The 22,166-nt window shown below is 42.2% G+C and overlaps 1 protein-coding gene across 1 annotated transcript in view; it reads right to left on the reverse strand.

Annotated features, from left to right (window-relative positions):
• MINDY4 (MINDY lysine 48 deubiquitinase 4) overlaps window positions 1–14,897 on the reverse strand; it is a 79,373-nt gene extending 64,476 nt beyond the window's left edge. Inside the window, exons 1-5 of the mRNA XM_059818880.1 lie at window positions 14,695–14,897; window positions 12,560–12,679; window positions 10,758–10,966; window positions 6,233–6,491; window positions 4,739–5,172 (exon numbers count right to left, since the gene is read on the reverse strand). Coding sequence (XP_059674863.1) covers window positions 4,739–5,172; window positions 6,233–6,491; window positions 10,758–10,966; window positions 12,560–12,679; window positions 14,695–14,757 — 1,085 coding nt within the window. The 5' untranslated portion in view covers window positions 14,758–14,897. The remainder of the gene's footprint in view (window positions 1–4,738; window positions 5,173–6,232; window positions 6,492–10,757; window positions 10,967–12,559; window positions 12,680–14,694) is intronic.
• Window positions 14,898–22,166: the final 7,269 nt, after the last annotated feature.

Here is a 22,166-nt window from a genome sequence, read left to right on the forward strand (position 1 = left end):
AGACTCCCTGTTTACAAGGAGTCACATGGAAAAGAGGAGGGGTAATGGGTACAGGTTGCTCCTGGGGAGATTCTGATTGAACACAAGAGGAAAATTTTTCACAATGAGAACAATCAGCCATTGGAATAATCTCCCCAGCGAAGTGGTGGATTCCCCAACACTGGACAGGGTGCTGGGCCATCTTGTCTAGACTGTACTTTTGCCAAGAAAGATTGGACCAGATGATCCTTGAGGTCCCTTCCAACCTGGTATTCTATGATTCTATGATTCTATGAATTGAGAAATTAAATTAGCTGCTGTTTGTTTACAGCTGAAGATACATGAAGAATTGCTGCCACCTATATATTGCTTTTTTTCTGGATTAATTAAAAATAGAGACATTCTAAAAAAAAAAGGCTTATACATTGCATTCACAACTACATCCGAGTAGGTATGCAATCTCTACAGTATATTATACTTTCTTTAAGGAATAACTCCTGGTGACATGGAAAAGAATACAATCATGACATAGAGAGCTATCATTGATCCAACAGAACAAAAATTCCTGTTCCCCCTGTAATACAAGAAAATAATCCTTTTGTTCTAATTCTTTATGATCATTATTCTCCTTTTTCTGGGGAAGAATTCAGACATCATATTGCCAGGTACTACATAGATAAATGAAGATGCAGGTGAACAAATCATTCATTCTGACATTAAAAGAATGCAGTGCACTCATTATGTAATAACAATATGTCTGCAAGGGGATCAACGTTAAGTCTGGACTATACTGAAAAAATAACAAACGGTTTTCTATTAAAAGTCAGTATTTTATTACAGTTATGAGCAATTAGGTAATAACTGCAGTTAAGTACTGACCTTTTAAACTATCACTAAAGTTACCTGAATCTGAAAGCAGATGCTCCAGCAGCAGCAGCTGAACAAACAAGCAAAGACTACATCTGTATCATTAGTCTCCATTTGATTGATTCACTAACTTGATTTCATTTTCCTAAAAAGAAACAAGGAATTGCAGCAATAGCAATGCAAATAAAAGAATTTGCATTTTTTTTCCTATCTGTGGTGGGTGTGTTAGTCTGTCATTTTGGAAAACCTAGCGCTCACTCTTGAATCACACAGCCCTCTTTGCAGGTAACCATTTAATTCGGGTCATCACAGAAATCCAAATGCCTTCTCACTGTCAAGATAGCAAAATGGTATCTATGTGAACAAAGACAGAACGTCCAATTCTTAATGAGGACAAACTTTTATGTGAAATATGTACTCAGAGGTCTAACTTCATGTTGATACTGTAAGATTGCAATATCAAGTCACAAATCTGGCCTCTCGACAGAGTTACCCTGCCGCACAGACTTCATGCAGTAGCTAAGAATTAGATAGTTGATGAAAAAAAAGCACAGTCATTTCTTTCCTTGAAACGTGTGAGTCAAAACACTGTGAATCTGTATTTCCTCAGCATATTTTTATAACTAGATATTTCTGCCCACTTATTTTGTAAGCATTTATTTGATAACACTCAGCTGGTCTTTTGAAGCATGACAGGGGTTTTGCTTCATTTTTTTTCTCATATGTAAACAATGGATGCCCGCAGTCTGTATGAAACAATCACATTTTTTGCATATGAGAAAAGAGAAGGAAAAAGTACAGCAAATGGAAGGAAAAATAAGATTTGTATGTCTTCAGTTTTCTTTGGGAAACAAAAACAGAATTGCAGATGCCTGTGAATGAACTAGCTGTGGTTAATCCTATATAGATTTTCAGCTACTCATCTAAATACTTAGATTAGCATTTATGTCAGAGGCGTCGGGTAGCAGTAACAGAGAATGGAAGAGGATCCAGACAAATATCCGCTCCAACATTGTAATTTTTCATGTCTCAAAATGCTCAAGCACTCTGGCCAAATCCTGAAAAGCTCTCAATCACTGTAGGATTTGGTCAAAGGGATATAAAATCTTGCAAGAGCCAGGCCTTATATTGTAATGGTCGATGTTTATTTGGAGTCTCACTTCCACTCTCTGTTACTTCCACTTAATTTCAGGAGTGTCAGCAGTCCTGCTGATTTCAGTGAGAGTTTTCAGGAGCTCAGAGCTCAGCATGAATTCAAAAGCTTTACTGGCTTTAACTCAAATCATCTGGCAGGAACGTCCCAGTTTTGCTTTGGAAACAGATTACATGGACTCTGCTTAGGAAATAGCTCCCTCTTCTGTTCTTGCCGAAACCAAACGAGTCCTCTGAAGGAAGGAAACTATTTCAAACCACTTACTACAGCAACGGAGCACAGTACCGCAGTACATTGCACAAAATGGTGCAGTGGGGCAGTCCCCTTTCAGCCCAGCTTCTCCTTTTCTGCTTACTCCACAATTACTGCATAAGGTTAGGAAGTGTCAGCATGTCCAACTACAGCTGAGTGAAGCTAGTACAAGAGATTTCTTGGTCAGACACAGTCCTCCCAAAGAACTTTATCCAGTCCAATATGCCTTTGACACTCATATCTATTAATTGATTATCAAATACCAGGAAAACTCTTAGCTTTGTTGGGGAGCTGTCAAAAGCCGACTGAAGCTGTATTCTCTACCTCAATTAATGCTGAGCATGAAGTAATAAACCATCCTGAAACTGGAAAGGATGAAGTGACAGGTTAGCACTACATTATACGCTCTGTCAAGCTATATGAAACAAGAGTTGTATGGAGTCAGACCCCGTTGCTTCTGCTTCCACAGTGACTTATGAGCTGGCTCTCTACATTCTCATGGAGTCATGCAAGACTTAATAAATCCTTCTGGAAACAGAATATCAAAGGTGGATCTGCAGGCACCGGTTCCAGTTCAGCAACAGTTGGACTTGCATTGCCTGGGTTCAGCCATTATCTGACATAGGTCAGCTTTCCAGTACAGTACATGGAGAACTGACCGCTCATGGATTTTAAGACTTAAGTCTATAGTACTTTGGCCTGTTACTGAATAATCTTTTACAAAAAAATTTAGTTAACACAGGTAAATAACTGTGTAATGCTGGTGGCTATTTTCATTTGTGTTTTGGTTCCAGGCAGAAAGCAAGTGCCACTCCCAGTCCATTTGCAGCTCCAGTAGTTCCCCAGTTTGTTAACTCCCACAGCCCCTAACATAAATCCGGAGAGACCTAATATATCATTGCTTCCTCATGATCTCAACAGGGCCTCAACACACTGTGTCTCAAGATTTATAAGAAATCAAATAGGAAAAAAATAGTAATAATAATTTAAAAAATCTGTGGTTGCGGTTTTAGCATATTAATCAGGTTTTTCAGCACTTAAAAAGAAGCTATAAACTTGGCTGCTGTTAAATTTAGTAAAACAGAAATACTACTTTATGGCCCACAGAAGGGGCATGTGCCTTAGTTTATGGAGCAGCAGGTGATATAAACTCAAAAATATTTCTACCAATTATAATACACGCTCACCTCTGGCACTGGGAGTGCACCACAAGACCAACACTCAGGGTGCCAGAGCCCTACACATGACTTTACTATTGACACGCTGCGTGACCTGTAGCATGCAGATTTCTCTCTACCTGCTTCAGTTTTCCCATCTGTAGTATGGGCAGAGTGATACTCACCCCCTGCTTAAACTTGTTTGAGAGCTGCTGACAAGAAGTGCTAGATAATGAGGCAGCAGTTTTTATTATGCAGATTTTATATATGCACAGACAAGGCACAGTTGCCCTGCACTGCTCAAACCTAGCGCATCTTCAGTGGTTCAGAATTCCAGACTGGTTAAACTCTGATGGATGACTCAACCTGAAGCATTTCAAAACTCAACCCAAGTCACAGCCCCACTATGAAGCCAGCTTTGAGATGTGGCAGTCTGGGTCCTGCTGCTTTAGCAACCCCCAAATAAACAAAATCCCATGCCTCCCACTCTTCTCAAATCCTGCACAGAAAAAAAAACAAATTTAAAAAAAAATCAATTAAGAGTGCAAGACAGAGAAAAGCCAAAAATAAATATTTGTAGCTCACAGAAGGAGGCTCTTCTAAACCTTTTATATCAATGTCAAGCAAGGCAGCACAATAAAAAAAATCTTAGCTAACTTTCAAGTAAAATACTTTGAGACACAGGAGATGTGTGGCTGCAGCATCATGGTGCGTGGTGATGCTAATTGGGCTTAGTCTAAACACTGCAATGACACAGACTATACTGCTTCAAAGACACACCGCAGTGTCTGTACGTGGTACAGCACTGTGCTGGTAGCTAAACCAGCCTGTTTGGGCATGGCTTGGATATCTCAACACAGCACTGCACTGAACCATGTGGACATATGTATGCACTTGGCCGGTATTCCTTAATTTTATCCTCTGAGGTTTTCTGGATGTACTACTGCAATATTTAGAGGTAATCAACACTATTTCTTAAGGAGCGAGCAATGTTTCCATGGAACAGCGTAGATGGCCTCTACAGGTGGGAGTCACCTTTACTGCTTACATGTCTCAGTGGTCTAAGTCTGAACTGGTAACTATCTCCCTTTTGAAGGAGTAAAGTGAAATCAGCACATCTAGGGTCTCTCCACTGACCAAGAAAGGAGTCTTGTGTGGTTTGGGATGTCAAAAGTTAGTAAGTTAAATCTTAAAACTTCTCTGCCTTTCATATCTTCAGCCCTTCCAGCTACTTCCCCTCAATGAAATCAAAAGGCATATCTCAGTCACTCCTAGTCCTCCATCAGATTTCCTCAACATTTTAGTATAATATTCTTACAAATATTCTTACCTGTGGCCTGACAACCTGTGGTCGGACAACCAACTCTCATTTTTCTTGAGAGATCTTTCTCTCTTCTCTCTTCCAGTCCCTGAATGTCTGTGAGGGACACACTCTTTAAGGCTTTTTTCATTGCTGTCTGTACCAAAGCTTGGAACTGATTTTCTATCTTCTGTCTTGGTCCTGTCTCTTTCAGACAACAGTTTGGCAAAAAAGTCATCTGTATCTTTGGGGATGCTTCTTAGTTTTTCAGAGGCTGAACTTGTGTGTGAGCTTGACATAGTCTTTGATGCAAACTCCGTATTTACTTGTGTTGAAGATCCTTTGCTTTCTTGAAAATCAGTATTTGGGACACTCCAGTCATTTTCTTCATGTTCATCACCCTTGAACTGTGCTGTGCTGCTTATGCTAGTGGATCGTTTTGAAAGCCTCCTTTTTTGCAGATCCTAGAAATAAGTGCCATTAAAAACATAGATTAAAATTTGAGCATCTTTAAACAAACATGAAAAGCAAATGAAAGCTCTGTCACCAATTTCTGGGCCCAGCAATTTGTTTACCACTAGGAATCATGCCATATAGTAAATCAGATTTTTTAAAAAGTGATAATAAATAAGACAGGCCTAGACTTCTACTTAAAATTTGAACAGTATTAAAGATGCTATATACCACTAAAAACTGCTTTCTTTTACCCATGAACATCAACAAAATACCTCCTAAAAGCTTAATTTTGGGGTTGTACCCAACTCAGGAAACCAAGACGTGTAAGACATATTACTGAAAAGACTGCCCACTACAGGTATCTAGTCTTTAATTCCAAATCAGAGATATTTAGAAAAATCCAACTAATTCATTTAACTTCCATATTCTCTTCAGTATTATCTAAATGATATGTTTAAAATATTTCGATTTCTCTTTATCACAAGCCTAATTTTACACAGGGAAAGTTCCTGTCTATATAAAAGCAGCATGAAGGAAAAAAAAAAGAGGCAAGAATTTTAGAACTGTGTTTTGAAAATACTTACTGATGGCGTATGGTCCGACTGGACCAATTTAGAGACATATTTCTAACTGCAAGTAATTTTCAATTCCAAACTGCTACTGATTACATGTGGGGTTTCGGAAAAAACTGAGTAAAACAGATACCCATGACTAAGAAAACTTTGAAAGCTGTAAATACTGCTAAGGTAAAAAAGCAATTTCCCCAGGAAAATGAAAAATCTTGTCTGTCAAGAGATATCAAGAATGGAAAAGATTTATAAAGAAATTCTGTAACCTAAGATCACAGACCTGCAGTGGGTAGTTGCATGTAGTGGTTATATCTGAAACAGTTTGAATTTCTGAATTAACCAGAACCACTTCGCTAACTTACCACATACTTTCAGGCTGCAGATTTAATGGATTAGCATGCAGAAGTCATTTTAATATTATCGGCAAATGACTTTATCGCAGAGGGTTAGATCTACAATCCATGGCCAAGCGAAATATTTTGTAAATGTTGGAAATCACCTCTGGTGAACTTGCTACTGGTCCAGCCATCATTCCTCTGACAATGAGACCAGACCTGGGCCTTGGCTTCTCCTTCACTGTGGATTTCAGCTCCTCAGAAATTGCTGCTGCTTTTAAATCTTCTCGACTATCTTTTAACTTCTTATCCCCCTCAGAGGGTAAATGGCTGTTGTGTATTGCCCCTGTGTGGCATTTTTCACTTTTGTGCTGATGTCTTCTGGATGGAAGGATTTTATCTAGTGGATTCTCAACATCATATCTACAAGGAAGACAAAGGCAAAACTTCAAACAGCAAAATAACACACAATGAAATCAACGAAAACATCTGCTTGGCTAATTAAAGCACTGCTGTGAAATTAAGTTACTTATTATCTAGCAATGGTACTCAAACATAATCGCTTTTCACTTAAACATCTATATGTAGGTTTTCAAGGACATTATTTCAATATCATTATTATGTGTCACAATTGGTTGCAATATCTTATGCTTACTTATTTTGATATGTACCATATCATAATGGAAAGCAAACTATATATATCATACCAGACAGGTCCTAAGCTACCACCAGCAGTTCCCAGCAGTTCCCACTCCTTCTCCATCTGCTTGGTTGGCAGTTTGAAAAATTGTTAACAGTTTTGCTAACATCCTCTGTTATCATATAACTTAGACTGACTCTACTGACCTCTTTCACTCTTTGTTCAAATATAGAACACTTATTTTAGTTCAAAAAGAAAGGTACTTTTGTATTTGGGCTTTTCCTCGATAATAGGTTGCTACACTGCTGTCAATTGACCTCTTCCATATTCTTCAGCCTGGTCCTCCAGGTAGCAACACAAGGTGTAGTTCACTGTTTGCATCCGTTTTCCTACACATATATAATGCTATAAACAAGCGTTTCTGAAATGCAAGTGAGATTCACCTGGATCCGTGACTCCATTTGTACAATGCTATATGCATTTCTTTCTTAAAAATATCTTTTAACAAATCACGTTCTTACTAAAAAAAAAAAAGACATCATTTGACCCTGTAAGAAATCATGACGAGTCCGATTTTCTTCATCAGGATCTGTTTCACTGTCTGCATAATATTAGATCACTGTTAAATGGAAGTTCTTTTATTGAGTAGTTCCCACTTCACTGGGACATCTTTTGTGACAGTTGATAAATTTATATTCTGTGTAACCTGAAAATGCTAGCCTTCTTTACGATAACTGTCCTTGAGGTTGTTTTTCACTCTAGGATATTTTTCTCCATCCTATTTCATAGTAAAGCAATTCCGTAAGTTGAAGCCTCTTGTACCACAAAAACATTCCTTTTATTTAACCAGTTAAAAATCGGTTTTTGAAGTAGTATGTCTCGAGTTGTGAAGACACGCTGCATATGTAAACTGAAGGGAGCATGATCAGTCTCTGGGAGCATCAGGAAGTCTGAGGACTGTTACACCTAGGACCACGTAATCCTCCATTGTCAAAGGGCACAGTATGACAGCTTAGAGACTATTTTAACAGTTACAGACACTCAAAAAAACTCCAAGAGGTAAGTTAAAAGGAAAGAAGACTATACACTGGTTCCTTATCTATCTAGAAGACTACACACTGGTACCTTTCTAATCATACTCTCTGCTCCCGAAAGCATTGTTAAAAATTACCCAGGTAGTTGAAGTTAAAACTAATTTCAGGCGCTGACTGGTTGACCTGATAATGCCTGATTTTTCCTTGGCCGGAGGGAATGGAAATGGCTAGGATCACAGAGCTGCACTTTGCTGTGTTGTTTCTCTCACTGTTCATTTTGTGGGCTGAAATAGGACATGGCTGAACCAAACTGGCAACCTGCCTACAATAGTCCTTGTTACAGCAGTGTTGCAGCCTCTTCCTGCAGCCACGCTGCAGACACACAGACAAACTGCACAGCTGGGACAAGACCTGATCCAAGGGAAAAATAAAGCCAGCCAGCCAGGAGCGCCTACCTGTGTCCAAGGGTCAGATTCTCAGCTGGTTTCAAAAGAAAGATCAGTTACATAAACTGATTTGTATCAGGACAGGCCCTGAAACCCACACTCCCCTGTCATACCCAGTCAACCCATTTTTCCTTCCTTGTACCTCCAGCCAACTTCAGCCTCCCCCACCTCAGGAAGGCATAACCGGTGAGTTTAATGCATGTGAAGGCATGAAAATCGGTATAAAATCACACAGGATTTAGATGGAAACCTGCAAGTCAGTAGAGGATTTTGCCCTCTCCAGAGTTGGCAGCTTGCAGTGTGTGACTGGGTAACGTTTCCAAGCTCATACACAACAAAAGGCTGGGCATTTCTGGTTTTTGCTTTCTGGTTTTCCTTTCATCTGCCATTTTTGGCTCCCCCATGCGCCACTGGACGGGGCAATGAAGGGGAATACTTCGCCCCTCGAGGGACTACGTTGGGGAGGGGCCCTTCCTCACAGCACCACACCATCCCCTACCCTCTCCCATCGCTGACATGTTGCTTTTGCATGTGGGGCTTCACTTTCAGAGAATCACAGAATCATTAAGGTTGGAAAAGACCTGTAAGATCATCAAGTCCAACCATCAACCCAGCACCACCATGTCCATTAAACCATGTCCCACAATGCCATGTCCACACGTTCCTTAAACACCTCCAGGGATGGTGACTCCACCACCTCCCTGGGCAGCCTGTTCCAGTGCTTCACCACTCTCTCAATAAAGAAATTTTTCCTAATATACAGTCTGAATCTCCCCTGGCACAACTTGAGGCCATTTCCTCTTGTCCTATCACTCCTCACTTGGGAGAAGAGACCAACACCCACCTCACCACAACCCCCTTTCAGGTAGTTGTAGAGAGCGATGAGGTCTCCCCTCAGCCTCCTCTTCTCCACACTGAACAACCCCAGCTCCCTCAGCCGCTCCTCATCAGACTTGTGCTCCAGACCCCTCACCAGCTTCGTCGCCCTTCTCTGGACACGCTCCAGCACCTCAATGTCCTTCTTGTAGTGAGGGGCCCAAAACTGAACACAGGATTCGAGGTGCGGCCTCACCGGCGCCGAGTACAGGGGCACGATCACCTCCCTACTCCTGCTGGCCACACTGTTTCTGATATTTTGCCTCTTTGCATTTGCGTGTTCATGTATGTGTGTATAGTGAGCCTGTACGTCCGTGCGGCTGTAATGGGGTGTGTGGTGGGGGGGTGTGGGGGGGTGTGTGTGTGTGTCAACTCAAAAACCACACTGCGCATGCCCTTCCCGCCAGGGGAAGGACTAAAACCATAGAGTGCCCTCCAGTGTAAAGCAGAGCGGCCCCATAACGTGCCACTTCCGGAGCAATGACGGCCACTCTGGGCCAGCGGCCGAGCACTCGCTCTGCGGTTTCCCCCACCCTCCCGCCTACCGCGCGGCGGGCGGGGGAGGGAAGCGCTCGGCTGCCAATACGCATGCGCACATCGGGGTATAAGTGGCCGCAGGATGAGTGAGGGGTTGCCATTTTGTTAGGGGTCAGCAGAGGGAGTGCGGTGGTCGGCTAATTGTGCTGGGTGCTGTTATTCGGTGTTAGAGGGGCGTGTTAGTGGATTCCTGTGTAGGAGAAAGCTTTTTGCTGTAGTAAGAAAGGTCTGCGGGCACTGGAGAGACTTGCAGGGGGAAGGGAATAACTTACAGGGGCGGGGGGGGGAATGAGCCAGGTACAAGCTCTGAGGCAGTGTGAGGTGGGACAGGGAGAGAAGACTGCTGACAATATGCTAAAAGCTCCTCTATCTGAAAAAGAGAAACAGCTAATTCTTTTGCACTGCTTCCTTTTCAAGTGTTGCTTCTCAGCTGGTAGCATCAACTTTCAAAATCTTGGCTTTCTTCCCCTATAAGGAAGGACCTGGCTGGGGTTTTGCAAGCACTGGTGCTCAGACTTAGCTACCTTGAGCATGCTGTGTTCAGGATGAGGGATAAAATTAAGATTAATTCCTTGAGAATCAAAGCTGGAAAGTTGAATTACTCTTTTGTGCCCTTTTTAAAAGCTTTCTACCCAAGCACAGTTAGGGCTGTTGCTCCACCTTGAGGCATTAATAAATGCAATTGAAAGACTTGGTTACATGCTGTTTTTAGGTATTTTGTAAGATGGAAATAACTGAATCTATACTGTTTGTAACAATACTGAATTTAAGCTAGTAGGCCTTGCTTTTGACTGTAAGGCATGAATATACCTGTAGTTTGAGTGCAGGTGGTTAGTTTCTCAGCAGAATATGCTTCCATTTGAGTATTTCCAATTTACAAGGCATAAAAGCTCAGATTTCTATGTGCTTCAGTGACTGACAAATGCAATTGAGATTACCAATCTTCATAATTGGTAGGGAACATAAAAGAGCATTTTTTAAGGGTGGCTTGCAAAAGAGATTTTAATAAGCTGGAAATTTAAGCTTTGTGTTACTAGGATAACTAATAAGGTAGCAGAAGGGATAAATGATAAAACTTTTAACACTATTTCCCTTATTTAGTTATAAAAAAAAAAAGGGTGAGTAGACAGGGCGAAGAGAAAGAGTAAGACTGTACCTGTAGGCTTGAGTTTCGCTTTCACTGAGCATAATGGCACTCCCATGCACATGATCTTCATCCGAGATGTCGGGTGGATGAGATGTTGAGCTCTTTCTTTGAGGAGCTGACAGAGCAGAACTTGAACTGATGCTTCTGGAAGTCCCACGGTGCTCAAGGAAGTAGTTGGTAATAATTTCAAGAAGTGTTTTCAGTGGGTTCTCTTTTGCCTATCCAAAAAGAAAAACAAAGTTCTTGGTTGCTATTGAAAGTCTTTGTTAGCTTTGCTGCAGCCTAAGATAGGATATTCCTTTTACGCTGTATTGTAGCAGAACATATTAACTACTTTCTAGATGGGTGTATCCCAGATGTGGCTGTACAAACAATCTGGGAAACTGGAAGATGTCAGCTAGAGAATGTCAAGAGCTCGAGGGTGTTGCTGTGTTAAATGAAGTGTGCATGACACAGAAGAAACAACTTGTTACCGTCATTCCTTATTCTCATTTTAGCTAGACGTTGCAAAGTATGGTAACTGTGCTAGAATACACCTTTTCTAATCTTACCTGGTCAACTTCAGAAGAATGTAGAATGAACTGCAAGTATTATTAGTACCGGACTTCAGTATTTGTAGTTTATTTTATCAGAACTTGGTGAGAAGTGTGGACTCTAGAACTCTCTTCGTGTGTCTGGGATAGCTGTTAAGTATAGGACAACACCCCACCCCACTTGTTACACTGTTTTTAAACAGTACTTTGGAAAGTGCGTCCTGTGTACATGAGCATTTCATTTAAAACAAAACCCACAGACTTCCAGGGTGTAAGTAAAAAATGCTGCAATATCTGCTATAGTGATGCAACTACACTGGGAGATTTTTTTGAAGTGACTTATTACCAGATAGCCTCATGCTGCTTACTGAATCATCATGGTGCCTTAAGTCATGAGTGAACTGGAAATGGAAATTAACCATTGATGTCCCTGTCATCAAATCACAGAATCACTAAGGTTGGAAAAGACCTGTAAGATCATCAAGTCCAACCATAAAAAAAAAAAAAAACACAAAAAAAACCCCAAAAAAACCCAAAACCAGACACACAAAAAAATACCAAAACCACCCACAAACCACAAAATACACCACAACCCACACCAAAACAACCCACCCACACCACACAGCACCATGCCCATCAAGCCACATCCCACAATGCCACATCCACACGCTCCTTGAATACCTCCAGAGAGGGTGACTCCACCACCTCCCTGGGCAGCCTGTTCCAATGTTTCACTACTCTCTCAGTAAAGAACTTTTTCCTAATATCCAACCTGAACCTCCCCTGGCGCAACTTGAGGCCATTTCCTCTAGTCCTGTCACTAGTCACTTGGGAGAAGAGGCCAACACCCACAAATGTTGTGGTCTATATTACATTTCAAAGAAGAATAAATGCTACAAGTGTAATTGTATCTGCCTGGTCTTACATAAAGTTGCATATAGAAATGGGCTTGTAAGGGTACTTCCAAAATTGAATAATTTAGCCATAATGATGGAGAAGGTGTTAAAGTGAATAAGTGCTCCTGGTTTATTGGTGGTTGCAGTTTGTAACAAGGGTTCATGAACAGGCAGGTTCTCAGCTTCGTCGCAGGAGCTGCAATCTCACCTAAATATTAAGCTCTCCATTCCTCAGAGAACTGTCAGTGGGTCCACAGCAACGCAGCACCAGAGACGAGCTTGAGTTCTCTGCAGTTTGGGCACACACTACCGTTTTGACCTTGTTGGCCTAGTTTCATGGTATCTGATACTACATTTTGGGGAGCACGATCCGTTTCCCTACCTTGTTCTGTTTGTACAGGGAGTGCAGATGTAGGACATTTCGAAGTTCGTTCCTGTTATTGATGCTAAGTGCAGAACGTGGAAGCTCGCGGTCCATGGTAGTGATGGTTTTCTTCAAACCCTGAGAAGGAAAAGTGTCAGAGTACTTGAGACAATATAACTTACCAAAGCTTTTATTCTTGGCTTTGTTGGATGTAGTATGAAACATCTGAATACATTAAAATGGCAGTAATTAGAAACAAGCTAACCCTTAGAACCTGTACTTTAATGGCACAAGCTGGCATTACTACAGCCCACAGATGTGAAAATAATTAAGGTGGCAATATTGTCTGTGAGGTGGAAATTATCAAACATGAGAAAAAAAAAAAAGACCTCAGCTGCTAGGCAGCCTCATAAGACTGTCTGGTCTGTATGAAGGCCGCTGGTAATATCTGGGCTTCTGATTCAGATAGTTCCAGAAATACTGACTTTGCTATTTCCATCAAGATGCGATACAGGTTTTCATAAATGTGACTCTGACTTGGGTAATTACAAAGTCTGAGCATCAGGTGTATGCTGTCTCTTGGTGGGTTCAGAACAGGTTTCAGAACCTTTATCACAGCTTGAGGTTGTTCGGATCAGTTTCAGATTGGAAATCAGTCAGGTCTCCATGGCATCAGCTGGTTTGGGATCTTCAAACTTCCTCAACTGCTTTGTATCTTTAGTCAGCATACATGGGCACTTCAGAGACAAAATGTATGGGCATCTCACTTTCCTGAGGGAGAGGTCAGAGTCAGATCCTGAACTAATTCAAGTAGTACAACAGCAGACCACCATCTTGAGAGAGAAAGTCCTGATTTCTTTTCTGAAGGGCTGTTGTTACAGGAAAGGATTTCTTTTTCTGCAGATGGATTGTCTGGCTCAGATTTAGGGAATTACGGACAAGTTGTGGCAAGTAAAGAATGGTTCTCACAGTTGGCACTGATGTGTATTAAAGATTTGGGGGAAGCAAGGGAACAGTTGTGCAGAAGCATAAAGGATTGTCAGTGCCCCTTGGTTTTGACTCCAGAGCATATAGTATGAAATAGATGCAGCAATTCAAGTGTAACTTACTATTATAAGCTGTATGGTCTGTTTTACCAGCAGGGCATTCCCTTTCCTGTTACGCTTTTATTCAGTTTTCCATTTACATGTATCTAAATCAGAAATGTAAACGTCTTTCATTTGAAAAATCTTTGCAGTCAGTTGAACAGGCAGACTTAAGCCTCTTATAGTTCCGGCAGTAAATGGCAAATAATGAATTCTGCATCTGAAATTCTGCTGGGAAATGTTTCAACTTTGTTCACAAACATTGAAAATGTGCATTTGGAGACTGGATGCAAAACAGCTGAAGAAAATTGAGGTTTGTGTAGCACTTAATAAGACAGTAGCTGTTTAATTTCTGATATAGGCAAACTCATTCCTGACACTGAGGGACTGATGGGGCTGGACATCAGCAATATTTCCTTAGGATCCAACATAAATACAAGGTGGTAGGTACTTTCACCTGGAAATGTGAAGGTGCCTTTTCTTCTGCTCAATTCTACACTCCCTACACCTATGTAGTCCGAAGCTTCCTTTACAGCATTAAGTTTTTGAAAAGTACAATAGCCTCTTTCCTCCCCTTCTCCCTGGCCCCTTCTCCCCAGATAAATCTGCTGTCTGCCAAGCTGTTATTGAAAACTGGAAAAAAAAGCATGTTACTGGTTTCTCTAGCACCGGTACCTTTTGCCTTTTTTTTTTTTTTTAAAAAGTCTTTGTCCTGGGAAGTTGTCTGTGCCTCTTGTAAACACAAGGACAATAGCAAGATAGATAATTAACAAGAAAAAAACCCTGAAACTGCGTTTCTTGATTTAATCTTGGGTTTCGCAGGCGTGTGTGAGTAAGAATCAGGCTTTCTCAAACAAGGAGGAAGCTGGCGTCCATATTCAGCAATAAAAAGGCATTGTGGGGAATGTAGTGCAAATGCTTACCCGACAGGCTTGTTACGGTTCAGGTCTAGCTGCTTTAAGGCTGGAAGAAGTTCCCCCCTCCCAGCATTCCTCAATCTTTTAGCACGTAACATTTTTCATGTGTCATTCTCATTTGTACTAGCTGGAGAAAATCAAGACAAGTTACCTTTCTACTGAGAAATTCTCTCACCAGTGATGCAGCCACTTCTTCCACAAAGGAGTTGTCCATTTTTAGCCCAAAGTGTGTTTAGGGGGCGTATTCTTTACTTCATCTAACAAATCATTCAATTCTGCCGACATTGCAGCTCTTCGGTGCGGCTGTTAACCACCGCAGTCCTGGAGCAGCGGCGGCCGGATGGCAGCGGCAGGGCTGCGTGCAGTCCAGTTGCTGGAGGAATGTTGCTGTGGAGACCATGTCATCGGAAGCAGGGAGAACTCCTCCCCCTGGGAAGGAAGCCGATGATAGACTTACAATTTTAAGAGCTCATGGTGTAACACTGCAGCAAGCATCTCAGTAACTGCTTTAAATAGTAAAATTTGAGAAAGGAATGTTCAAATCTGAGAGAGGGGACAGTTTTCTGATTTTTTTTTAAGACGCATACGTTATTTGCAACATATTACTCCTGTGCTAATGTAACTTTTAACCATATATGTTTCTTTAGAAATTGCACTCTTGTATAAAACAAACAAAATGTAGCTGTTAAATTAAGCTTAATCTCTCATACTGGCAAAGTCTGGGGAGGGAGCATTCATCAACTGAATCTTTCAGGTTGCACCTACCTTAGCCAGTAATACAATATGCTAATGGAGGGATTGTGGTGAGTCACACTTTGGGCTTGGGTATCTGCTCTAGGTTGGAGAGGTCATGTAGCAGGGTACTCTGCTCCATGCAGGGTATTGTCCCAGGATGGAGGTTCTGCAGCCTGGGCAACATCTTCCAATATTTGACCACTCCTAGGTGGGTAAACTATTTTCCTTAGCGAGTTAAAACTTCCCTTGCTGCAGGTTCTGACTGTTTCCTCTTACCCCTTTAACATGCCCTCTGAGACAAATCTGGCTCTATCTTTTCTTTTACCCCAATTCAACAGTTGCATGTAGCGTCTAGACCCTCAGCTGGTCTTTTGCTCTTATAGCTGAGCAGACGCTGCCCTTTCAGTTGCTCCTTGCATTTTGTGTGCTTCAGCCCCTTAATTGCATTACTGCTGCCTTGCTGTACTTGGTCCACTTCATTCATCTCTCTCAAACTGAGTAGTGGGGGAAGCAAAATAAAACATGGTATTCCATATGCTGCTTCAGGGGTGCTTCACAGAGGGGCATAAACACTTCTTTTGATGTGCTGGTTTTGTGCTTTTACTAGTGCAGCCTGGCATGCGGTGAGATGCCTTTGCTGCAGGTGCATCCTGCTGACTCATTTGCAGCTTGTCTGCCTGTCTTGCAGAACCAACATGCTTGGGCTGTATTCCTGCGTGGGTTTATTTCATCCTTGTTACACGGCTTTGTGTTTGACCTTCACCCACCAGTTTTTCCATATGCACGTGTAGCAGATCAGAGCACCCCTCTTCATCAACTTGTCCATCCAGCACAACATCAAAACATTGTCAACACACTCTAGAAGTCTCTTGGGTTGGTTGTGCCAGGCCATGTTTCTCTTCCGTGAGTTGTTGAGGTGCTTAAAGTCCTCCATGAGAAGCATGACCTGGCGATGGTGATGCTTCTTCCAGTTCTCTGAAGAAGTCATAATTTTTTCTCAATGGAACAGACTGGCAGATTTCCACAGCAATGGCTCTTTTGTTGACCTTTCTTTTGGTCCACATGCATAAACTCTTGACTGACCCATCATTTTTTGCATAGTAGATCTCTGCGCATTCAGGCAGCTGCCGTGCATGCAGCACAGTTCTCCCCCCCTCTTCCCTCCTTCTCTTGAAATCCTGTATCCGTCCAGTCAGGTGAGCTATTTTTTTAGCTACTTCTAGACCTGGTGTTTTGCTTGCTTATGGGTTAGCTTCGTGTCCAGAGGTACCAAATGGTATACCTGCCAGAACAACTGGCTGGTTTTTGTATAATTTTACTTGGTAGGGCGTTGGCTGAAATCTCAGGCTTAAGTCTGCCAGACATGCATGGCAGCTCTGTGACTGACAAAGGGTGGAATGTGACTCACTGAATAAACCCTTCAGTGGAAGAATGGTCGGTGGAGAAGGGCGAGGGTGATGTGCCTGTGAAGCTCAGAGAATAATGCAAAGAAGCAGACTTTATCTCAACACAAAGGGGACCGGAGGATGGTCTTTGTTTTAGATAAAGAGCTATCAGCAGTTGAGTGGATCAACTGGTGGTGTAAATGTTTCTCCCTGAGTTCATTAAAAGAGTGTGAATGTCTCTCAGAGCTAGCCAGACCAGCATGGGGGCAATGTATACCTGGCTCAGCCCAACAGAGACTATAAAACCTAAACAACTAGCAAAAGCATTTTGAAGAGAGCAATGGGCTTGAGCTGGCTTCAACCCACATATTTCTTCCCAGTTACCGGCAATGCCCAGCGTCGTAACAATGAACATATTATAGACATGGCTAAAGAGGATCATACTGGTATTGTGATTGAACTGCATATTGTAATTGCTATATTTTGCTAAGTGTAACTTACATTTGACTTGTGGTGTTGGTATATTTTATATCGCTCTGCTAAATCAGAAATCTTACGTAACATCAAGTATCTTCAAATAAGTACATTTGATATTAAACATTATACCCTCCATGTGTGGAATATCTAAAGGAACCCAGTCAGAAGGTATTGGACTCTGACAGGCTTTTGGAGAGCTTGAGGAAGTGGCATTTTGAAAAAGTTTTGGTTAGTTTCCCCATATGTCTTTTGGGGACATCTGGGGAGAAGAAGATTGGCTTGTGGTGGACCTTAACTATCACATGCCTTCAGGATGTCAGGGGAGGTAATTTGCCATCCATTCAGTTAATTGGACATGCAGAGGGCCTGACTGTTCCTCACTGTTGTCAGTACTGGCTGTCTGCCGTGCATTAACTCACTGGCTTTTTATGTTGTCCTAGAACATGATGCGGCATGCAAAAGAATGCTTGCTATGATATACATGCCCCTGTGGCCCCCTTCATTCCAGGAACCTATATTCCAAAATGAAAGTAGAACCTGATTTTGATAACAATTTAGCAGTAAAGGTGCTATCCTGTGGGTCTAGATTAAAGACAGATTACACACACACCTACTGCCATCATGGGCAAAACAGATTCAACTTGGGGAAATTTAATTTAATTTATTTTCAATTTAAAAAATAGAGCACCATGGTGAGAAACAAAAATGAAAACATGTTCCCCCCGCCCCTCCTTCTTCCCAGGCTCAACTTCACTCCTTCATTCTTGACTCTTCTAAGAAGTCCTCTCCATCGAGTGACGCAGGGGGCCTGGGGAATGGGGGTTGCAGTCAGTCCATAATGGCTTCTCTCTGCCGCTCCTTCCTCTTCACACCTTTCCCCAGCTCCAGCATGAGGTTCTCTGCGGGCTGCAGTGTGGGTATCTGCTCTGGTGTGGTCCTGTCCATGGACTCCAGGGAATGCCTGCTTCATTGTGGTCTCCTTCATGGGCTGCATGGGAACCTCTGCTCTGACCTCAGGATCTGGAGGGTTTTCTCACACTTTTTTTCTTACCCCTCACTCTCTGCTGCCCAACAGTTTTCCCTTTCTTAAATACGCTTTCACAGAGGCACCACACGCTTCGCTGCGGGGCTCAGCTGTGTCCTGCAGTCAGCCCATTGTGGAGCTGTCTGGAACCAGCACTGTCCAGCATGGGGGCAGCCCCTGCTCTCTCCTCACAGAGACCATCCCTGCAGCCACTCTCCACCTTCCTGCTACCACCACCTTGCCATGTAAACCCAATACACTGACCACTGAAATGTCTGAAGGAATGGGGATAGCGTAATGTAATGGCTGCTCAGTGATTGCAGCACAGCTCTGGCTGTGCAGTGCATAGCACTGTTTAAGGACATTGCACACAGTATTTTCAGCTACTTGGAATTAAATGTTCTCTGCAAAAATGGCAGAATTTCTGCTCATAAGCTGATTCCACATGGAGCTGGTTTTGTAGAGCAGGAAGAACTCCCTAATTCCTGGGGGAAAGAAAAAAGAGAAAAAAGAGAGATATGAAACCGGTATTGATCAGGGTAACAGACTGCAAAAGGAAGTCCTGCAGGTGTTAGTGCAGTGGGAAGCCGCAGGAAGCCTGTGGAGAAAGTTGTATCAAGAGTCTGGATAGCATGCAGGGGGAAAAATCTAGGTGCAGATACAAAGAAATTGTAATAAAATACAATGACAAAGCTCAGGTTTTAAGAGCTTTTACTTCTGAATGTCTAATAATCTTTTATCCTCCATTTCTCTTAGGAAGGATGGATGCTGCTACAGATTTACAAAAAGTACAGCACTGTTCACCTGTAGCCAGCTTTCTATACCTCCGTTTCCTTACAAGACAGGTAACAGCTCTTAGAAATTAATTTTCCCGAGCTGAACTGTTGGTGCCAGGAATGTCCTCTGGTGCTCACAGGTCAGTATTGCAGCACTGAGAAAATCTCTTGTCGATGCAGCTGCTAACTCCAGTACAGAGCGGGTGACTTTGGTCCGTACGTCTGGTTGTTGCTGTTACTGTCCATTGCAGTGATAGTGTTCTCAGGGTTTCATTTAACGTTTACTAGTAAAAGTAGGTTGATTATAACCTGGCAAAGAGGTTACGTGAGGTGCTGATGCAGTGATTGATTTTCCCTGAAGTAGCTCTTCGGGTACTCCAAACAGTGGGTATTCGCATGCACTGTGATGCAAGGTCTCACAAGGACACAGGGAGCAATCTCAGCTGGGATACAAACAGGAAGAAAACAGGAAGCTGCATTTCAGAGCGGAGGAAAGTTTACTATTAAACTATGCCAAAGAACAGTGGCCTTCTGAAACAGAGCTTCTGTAACAACCTTCTTATAATACTGATTTTATGAGTTTTACCTTTATCACTCACTAATCTACGTGAAGTGTCTCATTTTTAGTGTGTCCACTGCAGTGGTTATAGTGTACAGTGAACCTAAAAGTTACACGAACTGGGTGGTTGTTGAGTACATGGGGCAGTGTCTCTCCAGTATCCATGTGTATTAAGAAGTACTCAGCAGATTCAGTTGGATCTAAAGCATTAGCTGCATTGGCATGTGGCAGCTCTCCCAATAGCTCCACTGCAAAATTAGGTGCCAATGACATGCTCCGCCTCCCTGCAGCCCAAGGCAAGCACCCCTGGGGTCATGGTTGAGTAAGGCTGCATCAGGCAGTGGCAAAGGGGATGTGCTATTTCTTTAAAAAATTAATGTAAGAAAATTCAATGTGAAATCCTATGGAAAGGGATTTTTTTACTATGCAAAATCTTTCTTACTTTTTCTGCTAGTAACCTTGTTACCCGCATACTCAGAAGCACCAAAACCTGTATGTTCAAGTGGTCTGGGCAGGATCACTTCAGTGCAACATGGAGGGACAAGGGACACTGGCTGTCAAGCTCTCACTCTTTTGGGTTCCTTTTGATCAGCAGTGACAGGAGTTGGAGGGCACCTGCTGGGGATGTGTATCTTACACTCAGCATGAGCACAGTTGGAGGAGCATTTAATTAGAAACCTCTGATGATGTTATTAATTTTCCCAATGTCAGAGAGCAGCAAGAGCAGATCTACTCTGCAGAGGAGGGTGAGCTGGGTGGAAAGGGTTACCACATCGTGGGTAAGGGGTGGTGACATCACCAGCAAGGGTGCAGTCCCACATTGTCCGAGCAAGGCAGATCTATCTGGAAAATGCAGTATTTGTAAACAGATAGTCCAGACGTTGGGAAGTCGTGTTCCCAAATGCTATATTAATGAAAAAGAATTACTTAAAATCATTGGCTAGACTATTTTTACTGTATTTCCCCAAACTTACTGCCAAGTCTGGATTACAGTAGCCACAGCCTTCTGGATCTCCATAACTGCATATTCTTATTATGGTAGTTAGTAGTGATAATGCCAGGATGTTTCTCTGCAACAGCAAGACAAGCTGTGTCATCCCTAGTGTTACCAGTGTAGTATCTTTTGTCACCACTATTCATGGTGTGCTCTACAGTCCGGTTTGATCAGAGAACAGTTTGGAGCTCTGCATGGCCAGTGCTCCACGAGTTTGAGGAGTGTTGCAGGAGAAGCAGTCTATGGTTGGGGTGTTTTACTTGAGCTAGTTAGTTGTCCACCACTTTTGACCACAAGCACTGAGGGGGAAAAAACACCAGAAAACAATTAGAGAAACTCGTCTATCTTCCCCTTTCCCAGTCTCATATTCCCTCACTTTCACCAAATGATACATGGAGTCCATAAAAATTCCTCTGATGAATAGATGGGCAATGTGGGAGTTTGAGGCAATAAGCATAGTGGTTCCTGCTCCAGCATACCTGACCTGGCATGGTGTATTCTTTCCCCTTGAGAGTTCCCTAAACAATTCCAGATGTTTCGTTAAATATATTTAAGCTCAAGTACTTCTCTGATTTGATTAAGTTTTGGCACACAATGGGTTTTTCCACTGTTTTTTCATTTGCCCTAGGGCAGCCTGGAAGGGATTTTGCCTGACACACGGTGGTTTGTGATGTCTTCCCCCACAGCTCACTGTTGTAGCCCACTGCTTCTTACAGCCTTATAGGCTTCTGGTTTTAATTACTCATCAAACTCACAAATATCACCACCCCAGATTTCAGGATCCCGGTTGGTGACAATCATGGCAGACACTGAGCTCGCCGACTGTTCACATAGCAGCTGGGGTAGCACGGCGTGTAGTTTAATTTGGCTGGTTCAGCACCACTAGCTACTGAATGTATGCGATCTAGAAACATTCTTCTGGTTAGGGGCTAAGGGAGATACTGTCAGTAATGTGAGTGACAGTTCCAGCAATCCAGCAAATGTGAGGTCTGGAAAGACTTCTTAAAATATTCTTTGAACATAGTGGTGTCAGTAAATATCATTATTTTCCAGAGTGAGTAATGCACAATGAGTAGAATAGATCTGGCTTTTAAAAGGCACCTGGAGTTAGCTGGCATCTTTTTGGTACAGAATTTGCATACCATAGAGTCTGATATCAATGCAGAGGAATTAGAACAAGTTATGTATTGCTTGTATAATTGCACACAATTAGGTATGTGCTGCAGTTTGTTGACTCCCCTTGTTCTCTGCTCTGTGCTGTGGAGCACAAAATTGCACTTAAGCCTGATGTTTTATATGCTGTTTAAGGTGACCTTTATTTGTCTAGTTAACGTTCCTGTGTTTTTTGTAAAAATATAGAACATTTCATTGTATGTTAAAGGAGAAAGTGAAATGTATGAAGATTTTCTAAATGTGTAATGCATAAACTTTTTGTGAATAAAAGGCATTTTTGTAAATAAGGGGTTTGGAGAGTGAGTGATTTGTACAGGAAAGGACTTGACTGGTATTTGGGATGCTAAACAAGAAAGCCGACTGGGCTCCTTGTTGCCAAAGCATTTTTTAGGTCCACTGTTGTTTCTTTATGTGTAGCCTGTCTTTTTTTCAGCACTTAGCTCAATCAGAGGTGTGGGGAAAACATGAGTTAAAAGCATGAGAAAGAAACAGATGACTCA

The sequence above is a fragment of the Gavia stellata genome, chromosome 6 (assembly GCF_030936135.1).
Source record: "Gavia stellata isolate bGavSte3 chromosome 6, bGavSte3.hap2, whole genome shotgun sequence".
Taxonomy (NCBI): domain Eukaryota; kingdom Metazoa; phylum Chordata; class Aves; order Gaviiformes; family Gaviidae; genus Gavia; species Gavia stellata.